General features: G+C 35.7%; 1 protein-coding gene across 1 annotated transcript in view; it reads left to right on the top strand.

Moving 5' to 3' along the window:
- The window catches only part of IPO11 (importin 11), a 186,812-nt gene that overhangs the window by 60,482 nt on the left and 105,922 nt on the right, over positions 1 to 20,408 (top strand). Inside the window, exons 15-20 of the mRNA XM_049648883.1 lie at positions 860 to 986; positions 5,528 to 5,561; positions 5,876 to 5,916; positions 7,199 to 7,315; positions 12,851 to 12,964; positions 18,222 to 18,337. Of these exons, the coding sequence (XP_049504840.1) occupies positions 860 to 986; positions 5,528 to 5,561; positions 5,876 to 5,916; positions 7,199 to 7,315; positions 12,851 to 12,964; positions 18,222 to 18,337 (549 nt within the window). The remainder of the gene's footprint in view (positions 1 to 859; positions 987 to 5,527; positions 5,562 to 5,875; positions 5,917 to 7,198; positions 7,316 to 12,850; positions 12,965 to 18,221; positions 18,338 to 20,408) is intronic.

Genomic DNA, 20,408 nt, shown 5'->3' on the forward strand with positions numbered 1-20,408 from the left:
AGAATTTGACCTTTCTAAGCTTCCTTCTGTGTATCCGGAATAGAATGTTGACTGTAGCAGTCTCGGAGATCTCAGTTCAAAATTGATGGGTCTATGGTTCCTCCATTACACTGTATACAAGTCTTGTTTACTTCCACCTCTGTGACTTCGTTTAAACAGTCCCCGTCCCTTCAAATGGCATCTTCTCGATTTTCTACCCAAGTATTGTTTAGCTTAAAGGCTATTCAGATCCCATTTCCCCCACCCACTCCTTTCTCTTCCTTTTCTGAAATCCTAGTATATAGCTTTACATTCTTTAATTCTTTTAGGTGAGTTGTAAACGTTTTGAGGGCAGGGAATACTTAAGCAACTATTTTTCAACTTTAATGAGCAGTTCTTTCTATGTGCTTGGTCATCTTAAAATTTTATAATTTTCTAAAAAATGTGGAATCTTCATTAGCTTATTCCATTTATGCACAAAACAGCATCTCGCCACTAAAATTTATATAGTATCAGTAAGAGACTTTATGGGTAGAATTCTTAAACATAATTGTTTATAGCTTTGTGGGTTTTTTTTTCTTGCTTTAAAGAGCCTTCATTTCCTTTAGAAAAGATGATCATAAAGAAATGTGTATAATGTTACTGAAAATGGTTTACAACTTTAAAAATATCATTATTTTTGAGGATACTTAAATTTGAGAGCTTAGGTGGTTTTGTAGTACGTGTACTGTGGTACATTTAGAAGTGGCTTTTAAGTTTTTATATAAACAATACAGATTGCTTCCTTACTATATTTTAAATTTAAATGATAAAATACACTAAATGAAATATACTTTGTAGAATATTTACCATTTTAATTTCATGATTTTTCCCTATTCAGATATAAGCCATTGCGACGCAGGGTGATTTGGCTCATCGGTCAGTGGATTTCTGTGAAATTCAAGTCTGACTTAAGACCCATGTTATATGAGGCAATTTGTAACTTGCTTCAAGATCAAGACTTAGTGGTATGTTCCTTAAATGTTTTAAGACTATTTTTTATAAGTTTAATTTATGTTAAGCTTCATATTCAGGAATAGTTTATAGATTTAGCATGTTGGTAACCTTTCACTCTTGTAGTTATTCCTTGGTGAGCAGTTTGACTTAAGGGAGGGAAGTTCTTTGATTATTATTTACCCTTATCACGAAGAGTCAGTGAATAGACGTTTAACTAAATTCTAGTTTTGTGTAGAGTCAGATGACATTTTTTTTTAAAGATTCTTTTTTAGCTTACATATTTTTTTTTTCTTATTCAGTATGGATTTTGTCATTCTCATACTTGAGGTACCACCATCTAGTTCATCTTGACTGTTAATTTTTTCTTTGTCTCTCATTTTTGAAGGGATTTTTGGTGTGTGTGTGTGTGTGTGTGTGTGTGTGTGTGTGTGTGTGTGTGTTTTAGCCTTTGGAATTGTTTCCTTTATAATAAGTGTTGACATAATATTCTTTTTTTTGGTAGAGTCAGAGAGGGCACAAGTGGGCAAAGGGCAGAGAGGGAGAGAGAGAATCCCATGAGGGTCAGAGAGAGAGGAAGAGAGAGGGAGAGAAGAGAGGCTCACTCAAAGCGAGGCTCAAGCTCACCCGAAGCTGGGCTCGAGCTCACCCAATGTGGGAATCAAACTCATTGAACGGTGAGATCATGACCTGAGCTGAAGTCACATGCTTAACTGGCTAAGCCACCCAGGTGCCCTGATAGAAAATTCTTGATATTTCGTCACTGAAAACTTGCTGATGGCTTCTTGGTTGCTTTATTCCCATAAAAGCAGTAAGTTTGCTGTTTTAACATGTGGGTCAGGTCAGTTACTTAGAGTTGTGGGGGTTTTTTTTTTGTTTTTTGTTTTTTTTTTTTTGTTTTTGTTTGTTTTTGTTAAGAAGTTGAACACTGTGTGGAATAGTTGCTTCTTCCTTGTGGTGCTTTATTTTATGCCTGAGTGAATATATTCATGACTTACTGTACATATTCCTTGTGTTGGGCTTAGACTGGACCCTAGCATAGTCTTGAAAAGATGGAGTCTAGTTGTCTTTTCCTCAGTTTCAAGTTTTTTTTATGTAAAATTACGTGATTTTTTTTTCTGCCCCCGAATTAGGCTGAGGTCTTGTGTAATCATTTCTCAGTATACTCCTTTAAAAAATTTTTTGAGGGGCGCCTGGGTGGCTCAGTCGGTTGAGCGTCCGACTTCAGCTCAGGTCACGATCTCGCGGTCCGTGAGTTCGAGCCCCACGTCGGGCTCTGGGCTGATGGCTCAGAGCCTGGAGCCTGCTTCCGATTCTGTGTCTCCCTCTCTCTCTGCCCCTCCCCCATTCATGCTCTGTCTCTCTCTGTCTCAAAAATAAATACACATTAAAAAAAAAAAAAATTTTTTTTTGAACCCATTCTATCAGCCTGTTTTTCAGCAAAAGCTTGGGCCATCCTTTTCTCATTTCGACGTGTGTACATGAGCTACTTTCTGTGTTCTGTGTGTGTGTGTGTGTGTGTGTGTGTGTGTGTTTTAGCCATTGGAATTGTTTCCTTTATAATAAGTGTTGACATAATATTCTTTTTTCTTTTTTTTTTTTTGAAGAGTCAGAGAGGGTCAGAAAAATAATGTTCTGTGAAGGAAAACATAATTAGAAAGGTAAACCTGTCGGCGCTCCTGGGTGGTTCAGTCGGGTGAGCATCCAGCTCTTGGTTTCAGCTCAGGCCATGATCCCAGTGTTGTGGGATCAAGCCCCGGATTGGGCTCTGCACTGTGTGTGGAGCCTGCTTAAGATTCTCTCTTTCTCTATTGCTCTCCCAATTAAAAATAAATAAATAAATAAATAAACCCATTGTAGAAGCTCAATGTATTCCAAAGGCAGATAGAACTGTTATTTGGATTTGTCACTTGGCCATTATCTACTTTGTGTAAATAGTTGGGAATTTACTCTAAATATAATGCTGTAACTATTAAATAGTTTAAACATGGGAAGTTACAAGGGAATCCAGTTTTATTTTACCATGTCTAAATTCTTAAAAGTTTATTAATAAAACTGTTTAGGGGCACCTGGGTGGCTCAGTCGGTTAAGCGGCCGACTTCAGCTCAGGTCATGATCTCGCCGTCCGTGAGTTCGAGCCCCGCGTGGGGCTCTGTGCTGACAGGTCAGAGCCTGGAGCCTGTTTCAGATTCTGTGTCTCCCTCTCTCTGACCCTCCCCTGTTCATGCTTTGTCTCTCTCTGTCTCAAAAATAAATAAACGTTAAAAAAAATTTAAAAAAAATAAAACTTTAGATTACTGTTTGCTGGAATGAGTTTACTTTTGTAATACCTTTAAAGTATTTATAGGTTAAAGTTTTTCTTTTCCCACTTGGAAACATTTGCTCTTAGAGGTATCAGACAGAAGACATTAAATGTTTTATGAAAGTGTTACAAAAGGATTAAATTTCACTTAAGTTTTCTTAGGGAAATCGAGAAATTTTTTGAATCTTTTACTCATTTTTGAGGTATCTGTTCAGAAAGAAATAAGAGAAATTTAATTCTGCACTTTAAGAGTGGAACATTAATTACATCCCAATAAGTATTACTGGAGAAAAAGGGTTTCATGGCTGGATAAGTTTGGAAAACACTGGGCTAAATATTCCAGTAGTCCTCTTTGCTTTAGGACTGAGGAGAACCTTTGAAACATACATTTGAATAGTGACTATCCAAGATGACACATACACTAATATCTAAGGAATACTCTTAGAGGGAATGCTGCTGTAGGTTCAGCTTTTGCCCTTTTCCTGTGTATCTTCTGGTGATTTCATCTCAGTTTTACATCTTCTACACTTGTTTGATCCTGCCACCGATATTTTGTTGATACTTCTTAAGACTTTGTTTAGTAAGGTACCAAGTTAAGGTTGCACACTTTGGCCTTCTAGTGTATATAAGATCTTTAATTTCAACTTGTGAGAAATGCTGGCTAATGTGGGAGGATACTTTATACACATATTTATGTACACGGCAGTATACAAACATGTAGATATGTACATATGTGTAGATGTGTTCATGTGTGTATATATGCATGTGCTTATATAGATACTGCTGAATCTAAATGTTCTCTGGCTTTCATAATCTACATTATCTTGCTTGAGTGCTTTTACAGGGTTGGGATAGATTTAATCCTGAGCAACTACGGTTATCTATGTGGTTTCCTAATCTTATAACCACGTCATCACAAGACTGGCTGCAACAGAGTAGAGATAGTGCAGGTGCACCGGGGGCACCTGGGTGGCTCAGTCAATTAAGCATCTGACTTCGGCTCCGCTCATGATCTCACGGTCCATGAGTTCAGTCAAGCCACATTTCAGGCAAGCTCGAGCCACTTCGAGTTCTACGTGGACAATGTGGAACCTGTATGGAATCCTCTCTCTCTCTCTCTCCCTCCCTCCCTCTCTCTCTCTCTCTCTCTCTCTCTCTCTCTCTGCCCCTTGTTTACTTGTGCCCCTCCCCCAAAATTAATAAATAAATGAATGAATAACTGAATTTTAAAAAGGCTAAATCTTTACAAAAATATATAATGCAGTTACTGGAGAAAGCAACTTCTCAAATAGGACTCCATAAATTTTATAGTATCCAAGGCCACTGGGTGGAGTACATCTCTATCTCTGATAGTTGCCTGACATTTTCACATTGTCATTTGATCTGGGGGAGTATAATGCATATTGAGTGAATTTCTTTCCTTTAGTTGAAACATTTAACTAGATATAGAATGTAGTCATGGCTTGAGTTCATGTTATGTTTTGTGGAAACTCTGGGTATCGTAGCCTGTGCCAGTTTAGCTGACCAAATCCTTGAAAGAGGATTTCCCTCTTTCAAGGGGATTGAAAGAGGGAAATCAGAGGATTTTCCCTCTGATAACCCTTGAAAGAGAGCGATAGGGATGATGCTGTTGTGGTGTGATTTGCCCGCATAACATGCTGACACACAAAGAAATTAAGATTTGGAAGTGTCAGGAACCTGTACAAATCTTTGTGTATTTGTGAACTTTGGAGTTTAGAAAATCTCAAAATAGATCTTTGGATATTTCACGGATTTCCTGTAATTGTGGTTGCAGATGGGAATGTGTGTTCTTCCTTCTCCCTCTTTCCATTTTCTCCTCCCTTCCTCTTCACCAAACATCTGCCAGCTTCACCAGCCTCACCCATTTGCCTGTCTCTCATCTGTGATCTCAGCCTTCTCTCCCTGTGTGGCAGCACCTTTGTACTCTTCTCTTAGTCCCACCCTTGTCTCACACTTAGAGCAAATTATCCATTTTCCTGGAAGCACCCCCTGGATTAAAGACTGTTGAAACAAATTATGAGAAACTGAGAAGGGTGGGAATGGACACTAGTTGACTTTTTCAAGTCTTGTTGCAAAATAAGAGGAATATTCTTTTATTTCTAGATGTTAATAACCTCTGTGACTTTAATATTAGCAAAAAGTAAAAGTGATTTGGAATAAATTTCCTGCCATTTGATATTAATGATATTTAGTTTCAGAATTATTAAAATCTCATGATGTACTTTCTTTTAGGTCCGTATTGAAACAGCGACAACACTGAAGTTAAATATCCTTTAAAGAATTTAAAAATACTTCATTGTGATGGGGTGCCTGGCTGGCTCAGACAGTGGAGTGTGTGACTTTTGATCTCAGGGTTGTGAGTTCCAGTCCCATGTTGGGTGTAGAGATTACTTAAAAATAAAATCTTTAAAATAAAAAATATTTCATTGTGAAGAATTTTAACACTTTTAAGTAACTGATTTTTTTGTGAAATTTGTTAGATCGCTTAAAATATAGTTTTTGAGTATCGTATTTGGGTTTTAGATCTATTTTATTCTGATTAACCTCATACATCCTCAGTATTCCTTAACTGCTCTTTACCTGTTGATGATTTTGAATTTAGAACAGATCAGTTTCTTCCGGTGAGAATATTTTTAAGATTGATCACAATCTGCTATGTCTTTTGCAAATTAAGTGTTATTTTATAAATGAAATTATATGTATGTGATACTTATTGAAGCCAAATTTAAAAGTACATTAAGATGATTTTGGAAGTTTACTACCTTTATTGGTAATTTTTTAATTCATAACTGTTTACTTATATTCTGCTTTTTTTTTTTTTTTTACCTTTTTTCCAATTACAAAACATCTAGTAACTTCGTTTTATCTGTGTCTGTTACTTATAGTCCTCAACTATTTCTTTGTGTATATATGCCTGTATCCTGCATTAGATTGTAAATTACTTGAATAGAACACCAATCTTTTTACCCTTCATTTAATTCCCAGAAGCCCACATGGTGTTTCACTTAACAGGTACTCAGTAAGCACTTGTTAAATATGTTAATAAGACTATGGCGGTAGTATTTATTCTTAGGAAGACTAGGCAAGAAGAAAGTTACATGATAAAGTGTCTGTGTGTACTTCTTGTGGAGGTCGTACATGGACAAACTTGTAGAGAGGATTTTCATTAGGAAAAGAATCATTAGGTATTTTGGGATGAAATAAATATGTTTTAGAAATCTGCTTAAAAATGAACTATCTGAAAGATCAGATGTGTGTTTTATTTAAGTATGTGGCATTCTGTGACCTATTAATCCCTACTGTCATTTTGTAATCTAGGCGTTAACGGCCAGACATGGATATTTGTTTCCTATTTCCTAATAATAAATATTCGGTCATTCTTTGAATAACAGATATATATCTATGGAAAGTGAGATCTCCATGCAGCGTATCTTAAGGGCCACATCAGAGAGCTGGTATGCGAGTATACTTACTGGTATTTCTTTTGTTTCAATGAGTAGACTTTGCAAAACAAAGTATCTTGTGATTGGCAACAGGCACACAAGGACACTGACCAGACAACGTTAGCAGCTTAGTTTAGCGGTATAAAATTTAAACACAAAATTTAGACATGGTTTTCCACTGAAAACATGATTCACTTTGTGGATGAGTTTAATTCTAAAATGGACCAATTAAGGAACAATAAAGAAAAGAAAATCCCCCCCCCCCCAAAAAAAAAAAAAGAATGCGATTCCTAAATGTTGGCAACTTGAACAATTTCAGCTTTCTTTAGGTAATGCTGGAGTTCTGGTTGCTGATCTCTTATTTATTGCTTTGACATTATGATTTAATTTTGTTATTTCAGTTTGTGAAGATGTTTCTATTTCTCTTATAACCCTTTGTTTTTTTTCTGTTTACCTGCAGTATTTGGAAACCATGTTCACACTACTTTTTCAGCTGCTGCAGCAAGTTACAGAATGTGACACAAAGATGCATGTTTTGCATGTCCTTTCCTGTGTGATTGAAAGAGTCAATATACAGGTAATTTTAATGTAAAACATTCAATGTCAGGTGAGTGGAGTGTATGTAGGATTGCAGTAATAGCTTTGCTTTATCTACATTGTTTAAAAGTTAACACATTAAAATGCTTATAACCTATACGGTTGTGATTTCGCTTATATTGACATGTGTACTTGCATTTTAAAAAAATGACCTGAGAGGGGCGCCTGGGTGGCTCAGTCGGTTAAGCGTCCGACTTCGGCTCAGGTCATGATCTCGCGGTCCGTGAGTTCAAGCCCCGCGTCAGGCTCTGGGCTGATGGCTCAGAGCCTGGAGCCTGCTTCGGATTCTTTGTCTCCCTCTCTCTCTGCCCCTCCCCCGTTCATGCTCTGTCTCTCTGTCCCAAAAATAAATAAACATTAAAAAAAAAAAATTAAAAAAATGACTTGAGAATATTAAAATCTAAAATATAAAAATTTTAAAATGGGATCAGTAATGTAGAGGGGTTCAGAATGCAGAATTTTATCTGTCTTAGTAGATCCAGTTTATATTTAATAATACTTCTTAAAATTCAGTGTGTTTGAGGACATAGCCACAAGTGTGTCAGCAAATGCAGCTATTTTCAGAGGTCGGTTATATTTACCTTCAAAATTTAATGTGTTTTGCAGTTTGGTACACATTATGTCCATGTTTAGCTTAATATAAAAATGATATGTAAAGTTCTCAACAGATATTAAATGTAAAGTTAGTTATTCAGCTTCCCTATGTCTCCTAATTTGTGTGAAAAACTAATAATCCAAGAAACTACCTTATAATTAATTATCCTTGTGGTTTCTCATATCCTAGTTCCCCACTTCATATCCTTGTTTGAAAAGTACTGAAGTAAATCTGTGAGTTACTAGGGAAAGATAACTGAATTCATGTCCACAGATTTGGAGTTTGTTCCTGTGTCTTTTAGTGAATTCTGATTGCTTGAGCTTGTTCTCAAGTAATTGATGAGAATTGCTATCAATTACTGAATAATACTAAGTTACCAACTTCCGTGCTAAATAATTTGCATATATTTCTCATTTAATCCTCACAAAAACCTTTGGGTGAGGGTTGGAATTTATCATCTCGAACAGTTTGAGATTTTAAGGAACTTGTCAAAGTACATACATCTTTGTGGTATTACCAGCCTTCACAGTCAGCATGCGGCTCCAGCGGCAGTTTTGAGTCACTGTTAACCACTTTGAGCAGATCTGGGTTCGAGTGTCTAAAAATAGTGTTACCTTACAATTTCCTTAGTGTTTGGGATTCTTATTACGTTAGTTACGTTGTTTCATTTTGATACTTGTTTATAAAGAATACTGAGAGATTTTGATCATCCAGATAGTTAATTGAGACTCTTTTAAACTCCTTTCAAGTGCCTGTGTCTCCTGTGTCGTTTGGGGAAGGTCTTTAAGTTTGTGTCCTTATGTGTGTATATATATATATATATATACATTTTAATGTTTATTACTGAGAGACAGAGAGAGAGCGCACGCGTGCGCAGGGGAGGGGTAGAGAGAGAGGGAAACACAGAATCTGAAGCAGGCTCCAGGCTCTGAGCTGTCAGCACAGAGTTTGATGTGGGGTTTGAACTCACGGAGTGGTGAGATAATAACTCACAGAGTGGTGAGATAATAATCTGAGCCGAAGTCAGATGCTTAACTAGTCGAGCCACCCAGGTGCTCCGTTGTGTCTAAAATAATAAAGATAATTCTGAAATCACTTGACTCACAGGTGTCTTAAGTATGAAATTATTACACATATGCAGTATGCTTTAGATCATTATACAAATGCAGTAAATTATCGTTCATTAAAAAATTGTAGAAACAAGATATGACCATTTTTTGTAATCTTATTTAGATACCATCTCGCTAACGGAAATGTATTAAAGATTTCTTTCTGTGGAAATGAATTTTCTTACCTACATCCTCCCAAATCTCTAATCTTTTTAATCCTAGGTTGAAATTCCTCATGCTTAGTAAAATTTAAAGTTTATTTAAATTTAATTAATTTATTTATAAATAAGTTATAAATATTTATTATAATTTATTAAAATATAAATATTTATATTTATAAATAAAATTTATTTATTATTTATTTTGAGACAGAGAGTGTGTGCTTGTGTGTGCGTAAGTGTGGGGGAATGGCAGAGGGTAGGAGAGAGAGAGAATCCCTGTCAGGCTCTGTACTGTCACTGCTGAGCCTCACGTGGGGCTTGAACCCGTGAACCATGAGATTATGACCTGAGATGAAACCAAGAGTTGGACACTAAACTGACTGAGCTACCCAGGTGTCCCTTCATGCTTAGTAATTTTAAAAGTGCTTTTGTGTTTTTAATCCATATGCACTTTTTAGAACACAGATAGCCTAAGCAACTCAGGTGACTCTGTCACCAGTAAATAGATAGAGTTAATCCAGTAGTATTTTGTGTTTTCAGAAATCAGGAAATCATCATGAAAAGTATTTTCAGTAGTCTGATTCTTTAAATTTCCTATGTTAACCTTTGAACAGTCCTACCGCTTATATATCATTCACCTGTCTTTCATATGCTAATTTGATTTTTGCCCCTTGGGTTACAGACAGTTTGAGCCATCTTAACAACAAACAGTAAGATAACACATAATGGTTTAATTTTGAAGATTCAGTGAAGTGTCACCATTTTTATAATATAATGTACAATTATTTAAAGATTATATTTTCTCTACTTTTTGAAAAAGTAGTTGATAAATTATTCCATTGTGGCAATCCAGTAAATACACAGAAGAAATAGGTAATCATCAGGTTTGGATGTCAGGCAGATAGTCTTTGAACTTCTGCATTTCTGAAGAAAAAGAACAAAATTAAAGGGCCTGTGTGAAGTATTAAATATTTTATGAAAATTATATCTAAAAGACGAGGTGTCATTGGTACTTACTTTTTAAAGTCCCCATGTATGGAATATCTTCTTAGAACATTTCTTAGGCTGTCACGTACTTGATTTTCAGTAATGTGTTACGAAGGAAAGTGGATACCTCCCTGTATATGATGACTTAACTCATATTCTATTTTCTTTTCTTTTTGAGTATAGGTGCCAAAAGATGAGTGTATTTGGTGTACTTTTTCATCTCATTTGTGTTAAGCTGATAGTTTAATGTTTTATAGGGTTGTTATTTAGCCCAGTGTCTAGTAAACATTGCTAATTCCATGTGATTTTTTAGGTGTTGACCAAATAATTGATATTGGCCTACCGAAATAGCCCATAGATGGTAATCATTTTCAGGATTGTATATGAGCAATATTTTTCCTTAAGTCTTTTCATTGAAATATTTTGAATGTACAGAAAAGTTACAAGACATCAACACCCATATATCCTTCACCTAGTTCTTTAAGTTTTTAATTTTTACTGAATTTTCTCTTTTTTTAATCTGTGTGCATATACAAATTCTTGTTGTTAAACTCTTTGAATTTTAGTTTCAAGCATCATGGCACTTTGTCCCAGAATATTAGACTTCTCTTCTTAACATAACCACGATTAGACTCAGGAAACTTACATTAATGTAATATTATTATCTAATATCAAGTCCATATAAGATTTTCTCAGTTTTCCCAATAACATACTTTTTAACCTCCTCCCTTTCAGCCTCAGGGAACATATTTCGCTCTCATGTTCTCCCTCTGTTTTCTTAAAGTTTATTTATTTTATTTATTTTGAGAGAGAAAGAGAGTGTGAGCGGGGGGCGGGGGGGGGGGTGCAGAGAGAGAATCCCAAGCAGGTTCTGTGCTGTCAGTGCCCAGAACATGACATGAATTGTGAGATCATGCCTGAGCTGAAATCAAGAGTGGGATGCCTAACCTACTGAGCCACCCAGGCGCCCCCTCACTGTTTTTTGATCTCCAGCTCTGCACCCTTGTTTTGGGGGGCTATCTTTTGCAACAGTAACTCTGGGTGATTATTGAAATTAATTTTTGAAGCAATAATTTAAATTTAGAATATCATCAATTCCAGTGTACAGCTACGTTTGGGATGTAAATATTTTCTGACTTTCGAATGTACTCCCTTTGTGCCCTTCCTTGGAAAGTGTTCTCACTTGAATATTAAAACCAAAATTGGTTTATTTTCCATGTCAGTAGAACATGCTGTTATACATTGTTTTCAGTTAAGTATGAATGAGCTAGGTACTTTAAAACCTGTGTTTTTACGTACTAGTTGGTCTGTTTTATAAGCTAATTGGAGTGATCTCTGAGATAAAGAACACTTAGCAAGATTAAGTGCTCAATAAATAATAGTGTAATTAAAAATTTGAAGATAAGGTGATATATAATAAATAGGCTTGTAATATTTTTTCAGTTTTATTTCGCTTAAATATTTGGGCAAATACTTAACTTGTCTTTTGTAACCTTCCTCGCATCCCCAAGGGCAACAGATTCTACACCTTTTTTGCTCCCTGTTTAGTGTGTGGCATTTTGTAAGCAAAAATGGGAATCTCATTTTTCTGGGAGTAATTTTTAGTTTTAATATGTGGGATTGAAATAGCTATTGCTGAAGTTGTGAAGGTGTAGTATTTCTGTTTGTCATGAGCCTACTCTTCATCAGAGCAATTCCCAATACAATGACCATAAACCAACTGAGACACTGGAGCGCGGTCCAGCTTCAGTGTAGATCCCTTTTATTTTTTAAGAAACTCACTGTCAAGCTGTGCTGTCTCTCAGGGCTTATTTTTAAAGAAATATTTTTATTTTTAATTTTTAAAACTGGTTAGCTTAATCCATGTGGTTTTAAGAATCATATCTTTTAAGAAGGATTTTCTTGGGTTGCCTGGGTGGCTCAGTCAGTTAAGCATCTGACTTCAGCTCAGATCATGATCTCTTGGTTTGTGAGTTTGAGCCCCGAATCATGCTCTGTACTCACAGCTCAGAGCCTGGAGCCTGCTTCACACTCTGTGTCTCCCTCTCTCTTTGCCCCTGCCCTGCTCACTCACACTCTGATGTTTGTCTCTTTCTCTCTCTCAAAAATAAATAAACATTAAAAATTTTTTTAAAGGATTTTCTTCTGTGTTTTCATTATACCTCCTGTACACCTTTATAATTATACTTATCTTTTTTCATTGTAAGGGTTTGTAAGTGTACCTTTACATTCTTTTCTTTCTGGTGCCTTGTCCTCAGGGCCTGTTACTGGAGGATGCCATCAGATAATTGTTGAATGTATGAGTAAATGCTGACTTTTTAAAACAGTGTAATTTCCAGTTAGGTAAGCTGTTTTATTAAAAAAGAACTAGGGTATAATAATGTGTTCTGTTAAGCTCTCGATAACTGGCTACATTATGTTGTTTTCCTAAATTTTATTTCATGCAGTAAATTTGGTACTTATTTTAAATTCTTGAAAAATCATAACCGTAGAGCTTTATGTCTCTGATTTATTTTTAAAAAGATAGATGCATAATATATTTCATCTAGAAAATATTAAATACTTCCTTCCTGGGACTTAATAATGTTCTGTCATTGTGTCTTGAAGGAAATTGCCTTCTTTCCTAATACAGTCTTTTGCTTCCCTTCCTTCTGTTGTGATAGATACGACCGTATGTAGGATGTTTGGTACAGTATTTGCCTCTTCTTTGGAAGCAGAGCGAAGAACACAATATGTTGAGATGTGCTATTCTGACAACACTTATTCATCTTGTTCAGGTAAGTTACTTTCCAGTTTCTGAATTTAGTATATTTCTTTTTTTTATTGAAGTCTGATTAACATACAGTGTTCTGTTAGCTCCATGTGTACAACAGTTGATCGGACCGTCCTGTACGTTACTCAGTGTTCACCACAAGGGGTATAGATGCCCCTTGTCACCATACAGTGTTATTAGAGTATTATTAACTGTATTCCCTGTGCTGTACCTCTCATCCCTGAGGCCTCTTTGTTATATAAATGGAGTTTTGTACCCATTAATCCCTTTTTTGTATTTCACTGATCTTCTCCCTCACCTCCCCTCTGGCCACCACCAGTTCTCTGTGCTTAAGATTCTGGGTTTTTGCTTTTTTTTTCCTTTTTACAAATTTTTCATTGTTTTCATGTGCTTTATTTTAATGGTAGTGAAAGGCCTCCCAGTTATGTCTTTTTCATAAATTATCTTAAACAGTTTTAAAAACTACTTTAGTGTGTTGGCTTTGGACATTTTTTGACATGTAGGAAATACTCTCTCCTTTTTAAAGACGTTTCTTTCATTAGATGAAGTGGTCTCTCATGGTGATAGACTCATGATTTGTGCAGTCTGTTATACTTTCCATGCACTTTGCTTGGTATTCAGAGCTTTTCTGTATAAACTTGCTCTTCATTTTCACCCTTTTTTTGTGATCTAAAATCAAAATTTTACTCTTTCATAAAGTGAGAAGGTAGACAATCAGGTGAGTTACTTTTGAGGGAAGGAGTGAATATGGTTTTCATCCTCGTGACTTTGAGGTGTCAGGGTTGTGCAGCAGGTAGAGAGGAATCTCAGATTTCAGAGAGTGATGAACAGGCTGTAGTTGTCATTTGAACTGTTACAGTGACTTACAGTCTGACGGCGAGAGGACAGAAAGGTAAGATTTTAATGCCAAGTCTAGTATCTGCATCCAGGTATGCTCAACTCAGTTTTACTGGCCTTGCCCCAAATTGTGATAGATTGTCCAATGGAGAGAGCTCTGAGTTGATAGTTACCACTCTCCATTTTTTGAATAAGTTAAAAATAGGGGGGAAAAAACATGTGAACACGAGTTTTTAAAAAACCTTTCTCAGACATCCTTTTTTTGAAATGCAATTTTTTTTCTTTCAGTAAACCTTATGGATGAGTTTTATAGTTAAAAAATCCTACGTAAGGCAGTTTCAAATAAATGAATAGTGATACAAAATTCCTGTGAAAGCACCTTCTTTTTAATAAGTGTCTCATGTAGCATCTCTTCTTATCTACTATTTAATTGTTGTGATCTCTTGCGAAGATTATGTCCCTTTTATAGAAAAGGGTACAAAGGTTAGGATAAGGTTACTGACTGTCCTGAGATTGCCCTCAGAAATAACAGAACAAACTGTGATCCCACCTCTTTTGTGTTACATCTTTGCCAAAATGTGTTCTTATTAGACTCCTTTTGAGAGTTTTGTGAGGGAGGTGTGAAAAAACCCAGCTTCTCTGTCTCCTTAGGTAGGATTACCTCAGGAAGTCTGAGGAAGCCACAGTAACCTGCTCGGAATGTTTGGAGTGGATAGGGCCTTTTCCTTCCATTGCAACCCATTCTCACTCTGTATTTGTTTAGGCCAGAGGTGCAGGGTTCCAGCCAAGTGCTCATCGCCTTCTTGGAGAAAGCATACGACGTTTAATATAAAGTTGAGATTATAGCTTAAAATGTGCTTTTCAGTCATTTGAGAAAATTATACTAAGGGTTATTGTTAAGGTTCATTTTATAGAAAACACTGCCATCTTTGGGCTTTTCAGATTTGAGAGGGAGATAATAGTTTATTTGTATGTTTTTGTTTTCATTTTTTAAGCTCTGGGAACCCAGACTAGTAGTCTCTGGTTGAAGAGATCATCTCTTGATCCTTGATTGCCTGCTTTTGTTATTACTTTTTAAGTTGTGAAAAATTTGAAGCATACACAAAAGGAAGAACAATATAATCAGTCTTTAGGTAACTATCACCCAACTTCCAGAATCATCAACATTTTGTCAATATAAATTTAGGGCACTAAAAAGCTAATTGGGGGGTTCCTGTGTGGCTCAGTTGGTTAAGTGTCTGACTCTTGATCTCAGCTCAGGTCTTGATCTCCGGGTCATGAGTTCATGCCCTGCACTGGGCTCCAGGCTGGACCAGAAGCCTACTTAAAAAAACAAACAAAAAAACAAAAACGCTAATGGAGAGAGTTGAAAATGTATGGGGAACTTACATTTACAGTAGTAAATTGCAAATTTTTCCTTTTGGATATAATCTAGCTGGGTAGTTTTGTAGGGGAACCATCCTTGTTTTTGATGTCTTTTCTTAGTAAAAGATCTTTCATTTTCCTGTCTCTTGCATGTTACATCTCCCTTTTTTTTTTTTAATGTATCCCTGCTTTTCATTACCGGGTATCTCCTTGTCTTGAGATAATTTGTTTTACGTTATCAGAGAATCAAACGGGACCAGTTGTTTGTGGACTTGGATGAGATCTTGGCATCATGCTGCTTTGTAAAACTCTAGAGGCCCTCTTAGTTTTAATACCTGACCTTGAACGTCACCCTTCCCAAAGTACCTGGTGCTACCAGTTCCTGTGTCTTTTGGAGTTTCTGTAATGTAAATCAAGTTGCTTCTTGACCTTTTCTTACAGCTGACTTTGAGCTTGGTTTTCTAAGTTTGCTAAGTTACTGCTTGTCTTTTCAGTCCTTATCTTTTCTTACGTTATCTTTGTACTTATGGTTATGGATCTTTTAAACACATCCGCCTATATTCTTTAAGTGGATCCTGGCAGAGAAGAGTAGTAAATGCATGCGTTAAATCTGTCCGCTTCCTCCAGATTTTAACATTGTGATTGATAATACTGAGTTGTATGGTGTGGCCGGAGCATAGTACAGAACATGGTTATAGGGGCCTGGTCAGGAAGGCCACAAGAACATCTCTTCAAGTTCAGAGCAAGGAGTGTTAACATTTTTATTTTAGTAAGGTAATTAGGGTGCCAGTGGAGACAGGGTTTGGAATGGAGTAAAACTAAGGTCAGGGAAAGTGGTTGGTACGTTTTCTGTTAACCATGAAAATAGATGATGCAGTTCTGAAGTAAAATGCATGGAAAGAAGGGGAAAGATTTGAAAAATAGTAGAATAAAGGATTGTTGAGATGTGCGGTGAGTAGGAACAGGAACTAGGAGGAGGATGAGAGACTGTTTACCACTAAATAGGTAGTCGTACAGGTCACTTGAGTTTGGAAAGGCTGGACAGGAACTGTTTTTTAGGAAGACTGAATTGGTTCAGTGGTCACCTTAAAGAGTTTGAGATGACTTCTGGGTGATGATGTCCTGTAGTTATTCAGTGTCTGGAGTTCAGAGATCTGTGTTTGGAGATAATATTTTGGGACATTTTCCGCATGCACATGACACAGGAGAAGGCAGTCAAATACGTTATCCTGTGAAATGCCAATATTTAGGGGGTTTTATTCTTTTTTTCCCTTAACCTAAAAAATAATAATAACCTTATAAATTCACTGACTGTTGCAAAGATAGTACAGAATACCCTTCACCTCATTTTCCCTTCTGTCTTATGTAATTATTATACAATAAGATTTCTGCTTCTTGAAGCATTTCTGATCATTTTAATAACTGATGAATTTAATTTTGAGCTTTCATACTGTTGTAGAAAATGTGTTATGTGATTTTTTTCATAATGTTGTAGACAATGTCTTGTAGTTATGACTGTGGGCTGAGAGAATGTTCACATTTAAAGTTGTATATCTGGGATTGCACACATTCTTCAGGCCATTAGACTACAAAGGTAAATGTCTTCAGGCTTTGGCCGAGAGTCTTACATGTTTAGCAGAGGCTTTAGTTTTGCGAAAGCTAGCATCTCATGCTTCTTGGGATGTGCACTAAGTAAGTAGATAGATTTTAATTTTTCTAGGAAATTTTAAGTCTACTTAATAATCAAAATGAACTTGACTAGTTTATCTTAATGTTCCTTTTCTTTTGTTGTTGTATTAAAGATTGAACTACAGAGAGTGAAATTGAACTTAATTTTAAGACACAGTGTACTACTTTATTAAGTGTGACATTTTAATAACTATCTTCCTTTAAAAAGATCTTTAATAAGGTCTTTCAACTGATTTTTAGTTTTAGAAAGAACCAAACTTACTTAAGGATAAGCTTTATGCATTTCCATTTAGGTATCTGTCCCACTAATAAAGATTGAACTCAGTATATATATGGCATCAGAAGATGTATACATACGGATTTTGTTTTGCTTAACATAAAGGTATTCTACCATTAGCTATTGATATTTGAATTACTTCCTAAATGAGGAGATGTTTGATATTTATTGGTTTCCTTTCTGTGTTTGTCAGATTACAGAGATTATTATGGATTAAAAATTGGCTTCTTATCCTTTATGTTTCCTTTCAGAGTGCTTGGACTTAGTGTGATACACTGAGTCAATCTCCATAAAACAATAATTAGGTAAACTAGAATTTTAGATAAACCCCCCTCTTCTTCCTCCATTTTTTGGGTCATTAAAAATACTAGCAAAAATTGTTCATTAAAAAATTTTTGTGCATTTTTTTAAAACAAAGCTTAAGAAAAAAATAATTTTTACATTCTTTCAGCATCCTTTCCCCCTTCCCATATTTAATTAGCGTTAATTTTTTCTGTATACTCCAAAGAAACATTTTTATGTGTATATCTCTTTGCATGTGGTAGGTATGTTTAAAAATTCTTGGGTTTTTGCAGTTGTTATATACACACTTCTTCTGTACTTTTAAATCCAGTTTGTAATTATTTTTGAGATTGTTTTTATTCCATGCCTAATACTTTTTCATTGGCTAGTCTCTATTCTGGAATATGAATGTACTATGATGTAATTATCTTACTAATGAACATTTTGATTGGGTTCATTTTAGATTACTTAGGTGAGATAATTTATGGAATTTAATATAGCAGTGTTAGTACCACTTTAGTAGTCAGAGGGGAAGATACATATGGAATCTCTTAAAACAGATGTTTATACCATTGGTGTATATGATTCTACTACCACTGGGCAATTGAATAGTATTTTTTTGCTACTTGCTGTTCAATTGTAAACAGAACTAACCTTGTTTTAGTAGTGCTTATAGTTAGGACCATCCCAGAAAATCTTGGATTTATTTTTTATCAGCTCATTTTAGGACATTTTTATATGATAGGTTATTTTTTGGTGGGGGTGGGATCTTAGAGTGTCTTACGTTAAGTTTTATTTATACTTCCCTTAGGGATTAGGAGCAGACAGCAAGAACCTGTACCCTTTCCTGCTCCCAGTTATCCAACTGAGTACAGATGTTTCCCAGCCTCCACATGTTTATCTTCTGGAAGATGGTTTAGAATTATGGTAAGAGGAAAAATTTGATTCCCTGGATTTTTTTTTTTTTTTCCCCTGGCCTTCCCTACTCTCATGCCAATAAAGCAAAGGTCATGTAACAGGCCTTAAAAACCCAGTATTTAAAAACAGAAACATAAAACCGTTTTCCCTGAATTGGGTAACATCATAGTTCCATCTATTCTTGGCAGCTGTCGCTCAGTATAGGCTCATAGTAGTCAAAGTTGAAAGGGGAAATTTCAGTAACGACTCAGCTGCCTTTAACCTTTGGAATTTGAAATGTAAAATGGGGAGAGTTCAATAAAACTTCAAAACTAAAAATGACTTAAAACTTGCAGCCTGTTAAATGAGATGTTTTGGGGGATGTTGACTCATTTTTCAGCCTCTTGCTACTTCACCTATTACATACTCAGATAATATATCTCAGCCCCAAATGCTGAGGCTTCTTGGCCTTGACTAATTATTTTGCCAAGTGAGTAGTGTGTCGTGTTAAAAGTTAAAAAAGAAAAACTCTGTTTCTGAGGCAGCTCACTGCTGCAGACCTTTATTGACTGCCCACTGTGTAAGGAACTGTGCTAGAAAATCCTTTGGCTTTACTAAGCTTATCTTACTGATGACAGCAAATTTCTGCAGGTCAATTATAATACAGGAAAGGCTCCAACATTGTAATATATAAACTGACTATTGAAATTAAAAAAGAAAATCACAGAAATTAAGCATGGAAAAAATGAACATTTCTGGTTTCCTTTTTTCTTCCTTCTCTCCTTCCTTTCCTTCTTGCCTTAGTTTTTCTTAGATGTTTAGGAATGAACATTTTTTTTTATTTTTTAGAAACTGTCTTTGGTGCAAATTACAAATTAATGATCTGTAGCAGAATACTACATGAATGATTTTAAAATGTTAGGTAGATACTCGATTTACAAGTTAACTTTCTGATATTTTCTAGGTTGTGTTGTTGGAACCTAAATGACTTTGGGTGGTTTTATCATAAATTAGCATGTGTTGAAAATATATATTCATGTATTTTTGTGTGTACAGGATGGATTACTCGAGATCAGATGTTGGCAAATTTTTTCTGTAAAGGGGCAGATAGTAGATATTTTAGGCTTTCCAGGCTGTGTGATGTCTTGACTATTGACCTCTGCTGTTTTAGCATGAGAGTGGTCACAGACAATATGTAAAATGGTTGTGTTCCAGTAAAACATCATTTATAGAAATTGAGTGTGGGTTGAATATGACCCATGAACTCTAGCTGGCCAATGCCTACTCTAGATTACAAATTAAGACACTAGTCTTTGGGGGTGCCTGGGTGGCTCGGTCGGTTAAGCATCCGACTTCGGCTCAGGTCATGATCTCACGGTCCGTGAGTTCGAGCCCCGCGTCGGGCTCTCTGCTGACAGCTCAGAGCCTGGAGCCTGTTTCAGATTCTGTGTCTCCCTCTCTCTCCGCCCCTCCCCTGTTCATGCTCTGTCTCTCTCTGTCTCAAAAATAAATAAACATTAAAAAAAAAAAAAAAAAAGACACTAGTCTCTGACTAGTGTCAGACACATACTTTTCTATAAATATATAGACAATATATGATGTTGACTATTAGAAAAATTAAAAGTATTATTTACAGTAAAGAGATAGACTCTGATACTTAACAGTATTATAGACTTAGCATATTAATGTGTTTATTAAAGGTATATAAATTTTTTAAGGATTACATGAACAGGCAGTAATAAATGTACATTGCTCTGTTGTTATCTCTTGTTTTCTTAGCCTTTAGTTTATGTAAACAAAATGAAATTATTAGAATACCTTTTTTCTTTCTTTTCTCTCTCTCTTTTTTTGTTTTTTTGATTTTTTTTTTTTAGCTCAAATGCTTAATAGCTTAGATTCTTTAAATTAAACTAGAGTATACTGAGTTAGAACTCATCTTTTGAATCAGATATAGGTGCCAGTCCCAATTATGCCACTGCATGAGGTATGTAATCATCATCTATGAGCCTGACTTTCTTAATCTGTAAAATTAGGAAGTATAATTCCTACCCCACATGGTTGTGAGGATGAGATAATGTGTGTTAAATGGTTAGCTCTTTGC

This window comes from Panthera uncia, assembly GCF_023721935.1.
Source record: "Panthera uncia isolate 11264 chromosome A1 unlocalized genomic scaffold, Puncia_PCG_1.0 HiC_scaffold_17, whole genome shotgun sequence".
NCBI classification, from domain to species: domain Eukaryota; kingdom Metazoa; phylum Chordata; class Mammalia; order Carnivora; family Felidae; genus Panthera; species Panthera uncia.